This window comes from Macaca fascicularis, chromosome 4 (assembly GCF_037993035.2).
Source record: "Macaca fascicularis isolate 582-1 chromosome 4, T2T-MFA8v1.1".
NCBI classification, from domain to species: Eukaryota; Metazoa; Chordata; class Mammalia; order Primates; family Cercopithecidae; genus Macaca; species Macaca fascicularis.
This window is the reverse complement of record NC_088378.1, coordinates 20473266-20485800: the sequence shown is the minus strand read 5'-3', so window position 1 is coordinate 20485800 and position 12535 is coordinate 20473266. Positions and strand designations below refer to the sequence as shown.

At 42.7% G+C, this 12535-nt stretch overlaps 1 protein-coding gene and 1 pseudogene across 1 annotated transcript; one reads left to right on the top strand and one right to left on the bottom strand.

Annotated features, from left to right (window-relative positions):
- Nucleotides 1-5873: 5873 nt before the first annotated feature.
- Nucleotides 5874-7785, bottom strand: CALHM6 (calcium homeostasis modulator family member 6). The gene is made up of 2 exons (XM_005551645.5): nucleotides 7189-7785; nucleotides 5874-6366 (listed from the first exon to the last, which is right to left on the bottom strand). The coding sequence occupies exons 1-2, from the start codon at nucleotides 7711-7713 to the stop codon at nucleotides 5944-5946; spliced, it is 948 nt and encodes a 315-aa protein (XP_005551702.2). The 5' UTR covers nucleotides 7714-7785; the 3' UTR covers nucleotides 5874-5943.
- A 3254-nt stretch (nucleotides 7786-11039) lies between these two features.
- LOC102133023 (keratin, type I cytoskeletal 18 pseudogene) lies at nucleotides 11040-12328 on the top strand (annotated as a pseudogene).
- Nucleotides 12329-12535: the final 207 nt, after the last annotated feature.

The window sequence follows — 12535 nt, the reverse complement described above, 5'->3', positions numbered from 1 at the left end:
GCTCATTCAGAATAAAAGCCAGAGTGCTTATAGTGGTCCAAAGGCTTACATAATCACATAATCAGTCCCCAACCCCTTTATCTCTCTGACTTCATGGCCTACTTCTGTCTCCTAATTCGCCATTCTCAGACCACCCTGATTAACCCTTCACGCCTTCAATCTTTGCTCAAAGTTTGCGTTTCATGAAGGCAACAGCTCTCCATTCTCCAGCCTTTCTAATGCTTCTTGGGGTGCTCTCCTTTTTCTTTTTTTCATAGTATTAATCTTCTCCTTACATACCCAATTATTTATTTATTTATTTATTTATTTATTTATTATTATTTATGCCTGCTCTTTTTTCCTCCTCTTCCCCCTAGAATGTAAGCTCCACAAGGACAGAGTTTTGGTTTTGCTTCATTGACGTATGCTAGAACATGCCCAAATGTATCAGGCACTCAATAAATATTTGTTGGTTTAAGTGAATGAAAGAATAACGAAATCCTACGAATTAACAGGAAGAAGACTAAATATAAAAAATCGGCAAAAGGCTTGAATAGGCGTTTCATAAAAGAGGATATCCAAATGACTAGAAAAGAGATTTATAGATGCCTAAAGCCTGTAATGATTGGGGAAATGTCAATTGAAACCACAATGAGAGATACCATTACATATTCCCCTGACAAAAAGTAAATGACTGGAAATACCAACTGTTGCAGAAGTGAGAAGCAATGAGAACTCTTATAGTGGTATAAATCGATATAATCCTTTATATTTGATATGATACAGCAAACTGGAATATGTGCATACTCTCATGCTACCACTGATTCCCAGAAACACACTCTGAAGAAACACTTGCTCGTGTTTCTCAGAGTAGAAGTCCATGAATGTTCATACCAGCAGTGCTGATAAGAGCCAGAACTGGGAACCCAAGTGTCCATCAGCAGTTAAATGGACTACATTATGATATATTTGAACAATAAAACACCACACAGCAATCAAAATAAACAAATTGTCCTAGACAAAACATGGATTACTCTCTTAAAAACAAAAAGAATATCACAAAAAAATTATCAGAGCATGATTGTATTCATTTAAAGTTCAAAAACCAGCAAAACTAAGCATAGATAGTTTAGGGATGTACTCTTATGTGGTAAAACTATGAAAAAAGAAATAAATGATCACTTCTCACTTCCAGGTGGAAAGAGTTGGAATTGTGAAGGGGTGTATGAGAAGGGGTTGCTGGGGTGCTGGAAATGTACATTTCCTTCCACTCTTTGGTGGTTACAGAGATGTTTGCTTTGTAATCATTATTAAATTGTACCTAAATGTTTCACATACTCTTCTCTGTGGTTCATATCTCATAATTTTTAAAATGACAATAAATTGCCTGATCTTGTAGGATATTCCTTTCATTTGGAACTTCTTAATATTCTAGTCCTTGTGGCAAACAGTCTTGAAAGAATATTCCCTTTTTTGATTTGGATCTTTTTAAAAATTATTTTATGTATGTATCTATTTATTTAGAGACATGTCTTGTTCTGCCACCCAGGCTGGAGTACAGTGGCGCAATAATAGCTCACTGCTACCTCGAACTCCTGGGATCAAGTGATCCACCCACCACAGCCTCCAGGGTAGCTGGTACTACAGGTGCACAGCACCACACCCAGATAATTTTTTTTTTTTTTTTGGTAGAGATAAGATCCTGCTATGTTTCTCAGGCTGGTCTCAGAATTCCCGGTCTTAAGCAATTCTCCTGCCTTAGCTTCCCAGAGTGCTGGGATTATAGGCATGAGACACTGTACCAGCCTGGATTTCGGTCTTTTTCGCTGGATAAGAATATAATACGATCAATTCCACAGTCCTTACATTGCAATTTACAAGAGATATTTCATAAGTAGGTAATGAAGAGAAAGGGACAAAATTAAGTCAACTAAAGGCTTTGCTTTTGGGATAGGCTCAGTGTGTGAAGTGTGCTAGGCACTCAGTGGGAGTGCACTGCTGTCAAAACAGGCCCTGGCTACTGCTGCTGGGGCTGACTCAGAGAGGGAGGGTTTCTCCATCTTCTGTCTTGGGAAGAATAATTTATTGTAGGCCACCTGGTAGATAAGATGCAGGATGCTGTGAAATTTAGAGTTCCAAGATGTTTTTCAGCCAGAGACATTTGAGTATTTGGCAAATTCTATTTTCAGATACTCCCCTCAGGACTTGCTTCTTTAGTTCATTGAGCATTGATATTTCTAGCCACGGCTTTGGATAAAGCAAGGAGGCCATTCTTAATCTTATGCCTTGCAAGTTTATTATCTTGCCAGTATTCAATAAAATGTAGAATCATCTCTTATAACAATGTGGTTGTTTTCCAGCAGATATTAACAGCAGATTCTGCATCTGAATCTCTTTAAAGGTTAAGGGTTCAGGACAGCATAAAGCTGGGGGTGATGATGAAGAATCATTTGGTAAACAAGCACATAAATACATACTGAGTATAGAAATGTTTCTTTAGCCCATGATGCAGCCTGTTTGGGCCAGGCCCAGACGAGTGGTGATTTCTGCCAAATAGCAGTGACCTTGTTCCCACCAAGAAATAACTTACTGTGTCTCAGTCTCACCATGTTTATTCAAAGTGGTCTTTGCTATTAGTAGTTGTTGAGTTTCAAGATAAAATGTCAAATATTGAATGTCACTAAGGATATCCGTATCTCTTCTGCCCACAACGCACATGGGCTAGGAAGGAAAAAATCTGAGCCAGTAACAAAAACAGCCAGTAGCCACATTAAACTACATCATCTGGGGAGCATCCGTACCCTACCTTTGGTTTTGCCTTTATTGACATGTAACTTTGGATTAATAATGTAACCTCTTTAACTTTCGATTCATTGTTTGTAAATGTGAGTGAGGTGTTTCATGGGTATCCTGGAAACTTGTGAAAATGAAATGAAAGATGCAAAACTGCTTTGTTGACTGTAAAACTCTACACCAGAGTAACGTTACTTATAGAATTTTTCTAATTATACATTTAATATTTATTATTCATTACAACAACCCCAAAGATCAAAAGTGCATGAAATTAAAAAAATTCCTGCACCAATCTTAGTCTTCAGAAGGGACCACATTTGACAATTTCGTGCTTACCTTTCTACACTTTATGAATGTGTGTGCATGTGTGTGGGGGCTGGTGGGTGGGGTTAACAAAAAAGGGATAATATCCTACTAACCAGTAAAATACTATGTAGCAATTTTTCTTTTTTTGAGAAGGAGTCTCGCTCTGTCGCCCAGGCTGGAGTACAGTGGCGCGATCTCGGCTCACTGCAAGCTCCGCCTCCCGGGTTCACGCCATTCTCCTGCCTCAGCCTCCTGAGTAGCTGGGACTACAGGCACCCGCCACCACGCCTGGCTAATTTTTTGTATTTTTAGCAGAGACGGGGTTTCTCCGTGTTAGCCAGGATGGTCTCGATCTCCTGACCTCGTGATCCACCCGCCTCGGCCTCCCAAAGTGCTGGGATTACAGGCGTGGCAATTTTTTTTAATGAAGTAAATTGTCACATGATGACATGGAATAATGATATTTTATGTGTAAAAGTTACAGAACAACATTTATCCTAGTGTTTATGCAGACACAGAGTTCATACATGGCTACTTCTGAGAAGAATATATTGCAAAGGAATGAGGTAATTTTATTTTATTTCTCACCATTCTCCACCATTACGATTTTTTTCTTAAGCACATATATTTTCACAATAATTATTAAAGACTGTGCAAGAGGAGGTGGAACATGAATCAACAAAATAGAGACAATATGTTACTACTGAAGATGCAAGTATAAGTTATACAACATTAAAAAATGTTTTGAAAGGGAAGAATGTACAAAAAGATATTGGAGGCTGGGCGCAGTGGCTCACATCTGTTATCCCAGCAGTTTGAGAGGCTGAGGTGAGGAGATTACTTGAGCCCAGGAGTTCGAGACCAGCCTGGGCAACATGGAGAAACCCTATTTCTACGAAAAATACAAAAATTAGCTGGGCATGGTGGCACATGCCTGTGGTCCCAGCTACTCAGGAGGCTGAGGTGGGAGGATCACTTGAGCCAGGGAGGCAGGGTTTGCAGTGAGCCAAGATCTTGCCACTACACTCCAGCCTGGGTAAGAGTGAGATCCTGTCTCAGAAGAAAAAGGAAGAAGAAATTGGAAAATGAAATAAAGGAAGTAAAAATGAAAGTAGGCAGGATATGATTTTCAAAAGCATTCTTTTAGGGAATGAAAAAAAAAACTGATCATGCTGTTTCTGCTGCCAACTTTCTTGTTACACATAACTCTCAACAACAGGATATTCCGCTCTGAAGCTTAGTTCTCTTTAACGGCCTTATGCAGGCAAGGTAAACAGAAACCAGCATAAGCGTTTGCCAAAAGAGGAAAAAGGGCTAAATAAGACCAGTGCTCAATTATTTTATAAAGTTTTTGTATATCATTTTTTAAAATTCAGAAAACAGCCATAAATTTGGGGAATGGACAGGAGTGACAAGCTAATGGAAGACAAGGATCGCTGAAAAGTCCTGGCATTATAAAGTTACAGAACTTTATCTGTAGATATAATTGCTCTCACCAAATCTTTAGAGCCTTTCTATCAATAAATCCTGCCACGTCTATGTACAAAGTCTACCCTGAATCTATCTACTTTTTCCATTTTGGTCCCCATCCACTCAGTTCAAGTTCACTCCCACCTATTTCCACTGCAGTGGCCTCCCAATTAGTCTCTCTACTTCTACACTGGCTCTCCTGCTTCCCATGTCATTCCTTTTCTCTCAAGAAAAGCAAACTGTCTTCCTAAAATGCTCATATGATGAAAACCAAAATCCTTCTCTTGGTTTCCAGGCATTGCACACTCAGTCCCTTGCTCATTTTTTCAGTCGCCTTTCAGGTTTCCAACTCTGCTAACGTCTTTTTCACCCTAGTCTTTGCACATACTGTTCCTTCAGTATGACTGAAATGCTCCTTCTTGCTACCCTACAGGATTCAGTTTTTAAAAAGCTTCCCCAAATCCCTTCTCCCCTAATCTAAATCAGGTCGCAATTTGCATTTGTTTGTATGGTATTGGTTTTATCTGTATGACTGAAATGCTCAGTGTACTTTCAGAATGACTGACATGCTCGTTCTTGCTACCCTGCAGGATTCAGTTTTTAAAAAGCTTCCCCAAATCTCCTCTCCCCTAATCTAAATCAGGTCACAATTTGCAATTATTTGTATAGTATTGGTTTTATCTGACTTCCCAACTCTGTTGAAGCTGCGTAACAACACTTGGAGGCTCATAAAACCATCCTCTCTACTTTTGTGTTTACTTTAAATTTACCATAACATATAAGTTTTAACACTTTCCCTCTGATCCTATAAACTAAAAACAACAGTTGTTGCCTGCAATTCTTAACTACTTTTTCTAATTCCATATTTTAAAAAGTTTATTTTCCTTTTCATGATTAATTTATTATTGTAACCCCATTAGAGTCACAAAATGCTCTAATTTTTGAATGCCCACAGCAGGTTCGGCTAGAAGCCCAATGTGCCATCCATTGTGCTATAGAACCAGTTAGAATGCCATAATCTTAAAGTTCCTAACAAGATGTTGTAGGCAAGAAAATGAACTTGAAATTAACATCAGATAACCTAAAAGAAATGTCTGAAGTTCAATTGTTCTGTCACTGTTTTTGCTCCAAAAGTCTTTTATTTGAAAAGGACTCTAGAACAAGGATATAAGACTTATTTTAGATGAATAAATATAAGACTTACTTTGGATGAATCATTTTCTTTTTTTGTTTGTTTGTTTTAAATAATATTATAAAGAGGTTAAGCTCTATATTTTAATTTCATATATAAAATTCCACAATTTGGAAGAAAAAAAGCAGTCCTAAAAATATCAATGTTTATTTTTTCATAAAGCAATAATTCAAAACGACTTTTTTTTCTATTCATTCAGAAGGTCATAACCCAGGAGTGCTGTTTATACTAGATGAATCTACAAAGCCAAGAACAGGAATCACTGTATCTCCTTCAGTAGACCTGATACTGTGAGTCTTCTCTTTTCTGTTAACATATTTGTGCAACATGCTGTAGTACGGGTCCTTCTGATTGAAAGTATACAGTGATGAAATTTGCTGCCACTCTTTAACGCTCGGAGTGTTACATTCTTTCGGATGGGAGCCCTCAAAGAAACATTTAACATTCTCTTTTGCCAATTCAGTTGCATGCTCTGTGGCTTTACTTTTAAGGATCTGCTGCTCCTGTTCCAAATAGATTTTCCAGAATTTCAGCTGCAGAAAACTAACTGGAGACAGGCATCGGCTGACACATGTAAAAATCAGAAGGACGATGATAACAGCTGCTATCAAGATCCAGCCCAACACCTTAAGAAAACACAAAATAGTAATTTAGTTACTTTTTGTTTTTTTTTTTACAAGAAATTTAAAAATGCTCAGATAAAGCTTCAACTACTCTCCAGTTACGACGATGAACAAGCAACAGTTTTAGGTCTTAATTCCTTAAGAGTAAGGTGTCGCAGTAACCTCCCTCGACCCCCAGTACAACTGCTTGCTTGAAAGGTCAACTCTAGTCCAAGTTATGCACTGTGATTCTGCCCAGGGAGGAGCCCATACCACTCCCTTAGAACTCAAAACGTGGAACTTCTGCAAATCCTGGGAAAGAAGTGTTCATTTTAAAGAACTTCTGAGCTTTCTAAGTCCAGATGCAATGTGGGGTGCTGGCTTTACAGCCAGACAGACCCATTTTATTGTATAGACGCCTTTAATTGTAACAATTCTTCTGCTTTCTACTGACTGGGCAAACTACTTAGACTCAGTGAAGTCGCTATATAGTGGAGATATGAAACTATTACTTGTAATGGCAAAACCGCTGTTGTGAGGCGTAAAAATAATGCAGGCGGTCAAGGGCCTAGCGCAATATCTGGCACAGAGTAGGTGTGCCCACTCTCACTCCCACTTTCCACGATTCATGTACAGTGGCAGATACTACAGGAATGCTTTTTTCTCCTTTTCATGCGTTTTATTTAGATATTCGTTTGACGGCAAATTAGATGCAAGGAGCCATTCTAGATTTTCTTAGGCATTGAATATCTGGAGAAAAGTCACCGACTTTTCCCTCACCCCAGACGCCCAGCGAAATCTAGGCCCCTCGGCTCTCCCCAAACGCCCCCAGTGCCAGCGGCAGACCTGCGACTGAGACTTCAGATCCTTCAGGAGGTCCTGCACGTCCGATGCCTTGGCTTCGTGGCAGGGCACCAGCGGCAGCTCCGCGGCGCAGTTGTGGTCGCGGTCGAGGCACAGGCGCTGCGCTAAGACCGCACTCCCGCTGGCCGCGCACTCGTAAAAGGCGCCCCCGAGCAGCGCCACGGCCACCCAAGTGAGGGGCGCGAGCGCGGCGGCCGCGCTGAGCTGCGCGCACACCAGGGAGCCGCGCAGCCCAGATCCGCAACTCGCGCGGGCTCTGCAGCCGCAGCCGGTGATCAGGCGCCACGTGCGTGCGCTCAGCACATAGCCCAAGAGGAAGAGCGCGAGCGCCGGCACCAGCAAGAAGACCAGGCCGTAGGGCAGGTTCCAGGCGGCGCTGCACGGGCACTGGAACACCACGGTGGAGAAAATGCGCTCCCCGCCCGCCGTCAGCAGGGTCACCAGGCCGTAGCCCAGGGCGCTGTGGTGCTTGAGGTGCAGGTCCAGCACTGCCCGAAACTTCTCCATGAGCCTCGTCCCCCGGGACGTCGCGGACAGGCCCTGATCCTTCTGCCTCTTCGCTGTCCTGCTTGTCAAATGGTTTTGGTGGACTGGGGACCGGGGCTTTCCACTCTGCGAGAAGCAACTCTTTTAAAAGGGAAGAGGGCTTCTCAGACCTTCCTAAAGTTTCACTTTCTCATTTCAGCCACACCAGTTCTGGTTAACGAAGAGAACCAGGCAAACAGACACCCCCTGGCCCCTTGACCTCTCTGGCACCCACCCCGTTCCAAAGGCAGAGGCACCAGTTATCTTCCTCCCCCAATTCAGGAACTCTGACAGAAGATTGACCTTGTTCCTTTGTTACCACCAATCTGACAACGAACCAGGAAACTACCTTCTTGACCCACAGCCACCAGTTGGGAAAACTGGGAAATACCAGATTTTCCTCTATTGCAGCCACCCTAGTCACTAAGCCAGATCACAGTAAAACCAAATAATTGTCGAAAAACTGACTACTTACGGGAAACATTATTCAAGGACAAATTTCTGGTTCCTCCTTCATAAGCTAAATCATAGCAAAGTCCAGCTCAAGTTCTGGTACTTCTATAACGTGCGGCACGCTTTCTGTCTCCCTCCTGGACAGAACCACCAGCCTAGTTCACACTGACTCTTCTCTCCTCTACCTGATCTCCTTCAGGGCAATAGAGCAAATATACTGTATTGATTTACTCATCAATACAATGTCATTTTCTTTCAGGTATGTCATAACACGGTCAGTGTTATAGGAGGGTAAAATTCTGACTCTGACCACCAAGCTGATCAGCACAGAAGGGGATACATGATTGTTCAAAGAATACTAGTTGAACCCAAAATTGCAAACTGCAGCTACATCTATCTAATGTTGTTGTTTCCTCCACCTTCAGTTTTCTGAAGGCAGCATTGTTCTGACACAAACACTGTAACCACTTTTGTGATATTGAGTCTTACTCTGTGTGACTCCAGAGTAGGTTACAGTGAGCTGAGGTGTGCTTGAAAGAACATGGAGTTTGAAGTCAAGCACATCGTGTCTGTGGTGTATTTAACAAGTATGCCCCTCTGAGACACAGCATCCTTATTTGTAAAAGAAGGATAACAGTGCCCACTTTTCAAGATTATTGATATGAGTAGATTGAGCAGCATATGTAAAGTGTCTTTACCTATAGGGTATGTCTGTTAAATGAATGCTCAGTGTGAGAGTTTACCCCTTACAATGCAATTTGAGGAATAGACAACAAATAATTACATTGTACATAACTTAACAATCTTGATGAATACTGAATTTTGAATTTTAAACCGTGGATCAATTCAGTGGGTAGTATTAAGTGACTCAATATGACTCTGCTACCTTAAGAGAATTGGTGTACACCTTAGCTGTCTGCTTCACCACAAGCAGGGTATCTGGATATGGAGCTTGGGCGGGCAGTTCACAATGAGATGGTTCTTATTGGTGCCCATCCACTAGGCTTGCCTTATTTTATCTGGGAAGAATAGGTAGCCCGTGGAACCAAATGAATTGTTAGAGAAGGGACAAGAAATTTATTATTATTTTCTTAGTCTAACTTGCCTTCTTAACTACTCTCCCTCCAACACCACCAGCAGGGTGCCTAGCATAGTGCCAAAAGCTGTCATTCCATAGTGGTGTGGTAAATAGATATCTTTTTCTGTGTGTTTAGAGGCTAACCCCAGATGAGGGTCTTCATGGTCATGCAGGAAAGTTGGAGCCCTCTTCTCTGAGTTTAGACCAGATACTACCAGGCTTCCTGTCAACTTGCAGCAAAGTTGCATGTTTGAAGCAAATCACTTCTGCTATGACCATTATCTTTGTAATTTTTCATCTCCCAAGATAAACTTCTTCCCTTGTGCCTTGAGTAACTCTCCTCCTACTGCTGCACTCTTCTTCACCTCTACCATAATACTCTATTGTGTCCTCTCTCCTCCACCCTTCCCATATTCCATCATGCACGAACATCAGTATATCCACAACCTTTGTGCAAATGGCTTTATCCAAATCTCCTCTAACTGAAACCTAATAAAAATGCACCCTTCTGTCTTCTTGAGTGAGATTAATTTATTCTCCCACATCTCTCAAACCAAGAGGGATGGCTGGCATTTTCCTGGTTACCTACTGATAGCCATCCCAGGGTTTTACCACTGTGCTGTAATAGTTTATCATCCACTAAGGCTCAATCTAATCAGCACCATCTCCTCCTTCACCTCATTCCTATGGTCTGGTTTTGTTCCCTTCATTTGTTAAGACTCTAATGAAGTCCATCACCTTCTCTTCTCTGGCTTCTGGTATTTAGTCAATGATTTGTTTGAAATATGTTTACTTACAGAAACTTTAATCTATCAGCCCCCTCCCCCAAATAGATTAATTCGTTTGTTAACCAGTTATTAATTAGTTCATTTGTTCATTCAGTCATTCATTTAGATGTTTAATAAACACTCAGAACATGTCAGGTATCTATCAAAAGTACTTGGAATTGCTGGATACAACAAGGAAGAAGACACAGGTATCCAGCCATCTTTGAACTTATAATAGAGATGATATAGTAAATGGAGAGAAAGGGTTCTGAAGATTATGCACAGGATAAATTGGAGTTAGAGAGTGTCCTGAAAGAGCCTCTATGAGAAAATGACATTTAATCTGAATGAGTCTGGGGTACAAAGGAGCTTGGTTGGAAAGAAGGCCAGAGTGATGGGAGCATTGAGAATGACAGGCAAGTTGGCACATCATGAGGCCAAAGCTGCAGGTTGGAAGGTCAGGTTTAGGTGCTTCATAGACCAGAATATGTAGTCTGAAATTCTGCCTCTGAAACTTATCACAGACTGAGCTGCATCCTGACATTGTGAGCTTCTGTCTCTAAACACCCCTTCCTGGGTTTGCTGTTTTTGTACTCTCCTAAACACAGATCTCCCAGATGCAATGATCATTCAGAACTTAGTACAGGTTTCTATAATTGAGAGTCCAGGATTTGCCTGCCAGCCTGAATGTTTCCCCAGCATCTGGCTTTGAGTCTAGTACCTTGCCATCCACTCCCACCTCCACTGGATTGACTGGTTCTAGCTCTTGGTCTATTGAAGATTCCCAGCCCTCCATACTCAGCTCTGTTCTGAGAGGATATTGCTCAGAAGTTCAGCCCTTAGTGGAAATTGACTAACACCCTAATGGTGTGGAGAGGTTGACTAAATAATATTTTAAACGTCTTTACACTTTTGAAAGGCTGTGATTTGCTTTAGCTGTTAAGAAATGAGTAGTAGAATGTCGTCAGCAAAGCCTGAATCCTGTCCTCTTGCTCTCCTCCCTGGACAGCATGAGCTTCACCACTTGCTCCGCCTTCTCCACCAACTACCATTCCCTGGGCTCTGTCCAGGCACCCAGCTTCATCGTCCGGCTGGTGAGCAGTGTGGCCAGTGTCTATGCAGGCACCAGGGGCTCTGGTTCCTGGATCTGTGTCCCGTTCCACCAGCTTCTGGGGCGGCATGGGATCTGGGGGCCTGGCCGTGGGGATGGCCAGGGGTGTGGCAGGAATAGGAGGCATCCAGAATGAGAAGGAGACCATGCAAAGCCTGAATGACTGTCTGGTCTCCTACCTGGACAGAGTGAGGAACCTGGAGACTGAGAACTGGAAGCTGGAGAGTAAAATCCAGGAGCACCTGGAGAAGAAAGGACCCCAGACCAGAGACTGGAGCCATTACTTCACGACCATCAGGACCTGAGGGCTCAAATCTGCGCAAATACTGTGGACAATGCCCGCATCGTTCTGCAGATCAGCAGTGCCTGTCTTGCTGCTGATGACTTCAGTGTCAAGTATGAGACAGAGCTGGCCATGTGCCAGTCTGTGGTGAGTGACATCCATGGGGTCCACAAAGTCACTGATGACACCAATGTCACTCAACTGCAGCTGGAGACAGAGATCGAAGCTCTCAGAAAGGAGCTGTTCTTCATGAAGAACCAACCGCGAAAAGGAAGTAAAAGGCCTACAAGCCGAGACTGCCAGCTCTGGGCTGACCGTGGAGGTAGAAGCCCCCAAATCTCAGGATCTTGCCAAGATCATGGCAGACATCCGGGCCCAATATGACAAGTTGTCTGGGAAGAACTGAGAGAAGCTGGACAAGTACTGGTCTCAGCAGATTGAGGAGAGCACCACAGTGGTCACCATGCAGTCCACCGAGATTGGAGCTGCTGAGATGACATTCACAGAGCTGAGACATATAGTCCAGTCCTTGGAGATCGACCTAGACTCCATGAGAAATCTGAAGGCCAGCTTGGAGAGCAGCCTGAGGGAGGTGGATGCCGCTATGCCCTGCAGATGGAGCAGCCCCATGGGACCTGATGCACCTGGAGTCAGAGCTGGCACAGACCCAGGCAGAGGGACAGTGCTAGGCCCAGGAGTACGAGGCCCTGCTGGACATCAAGGTCAAGCTGGAGGCTGAGATCACCACCTGCCAATGCCTGCTGGAAGATGGTGAGGACTTCAGTCTTGGTGATGCCCTGGACAGCAGCAACTCCATGCAAACCATCCAAAAGACCACCATCTGCCAGATAGTGGTTGGCAAAGTGGTGTCTGAGACCAATGATACCAAAGTTCTGAGGTATTAAGCCAGCAGAAGTAGGGGACCCTTTGGGGAGCAGGAGGCCAATAAAAAGTTCAGAGGTGAAAATAAATAAATAAATAAATAAATAAATGAGTAGTTGAGTCTCACATTAAGCACAGTGTAAAGCCAATGGTTATGGGTTCTCTTTGGTTTCCTTTAACTGTATAGTACTTTGTTTTTCAGCACTATCATTTTCAATGTCAGCAATGGG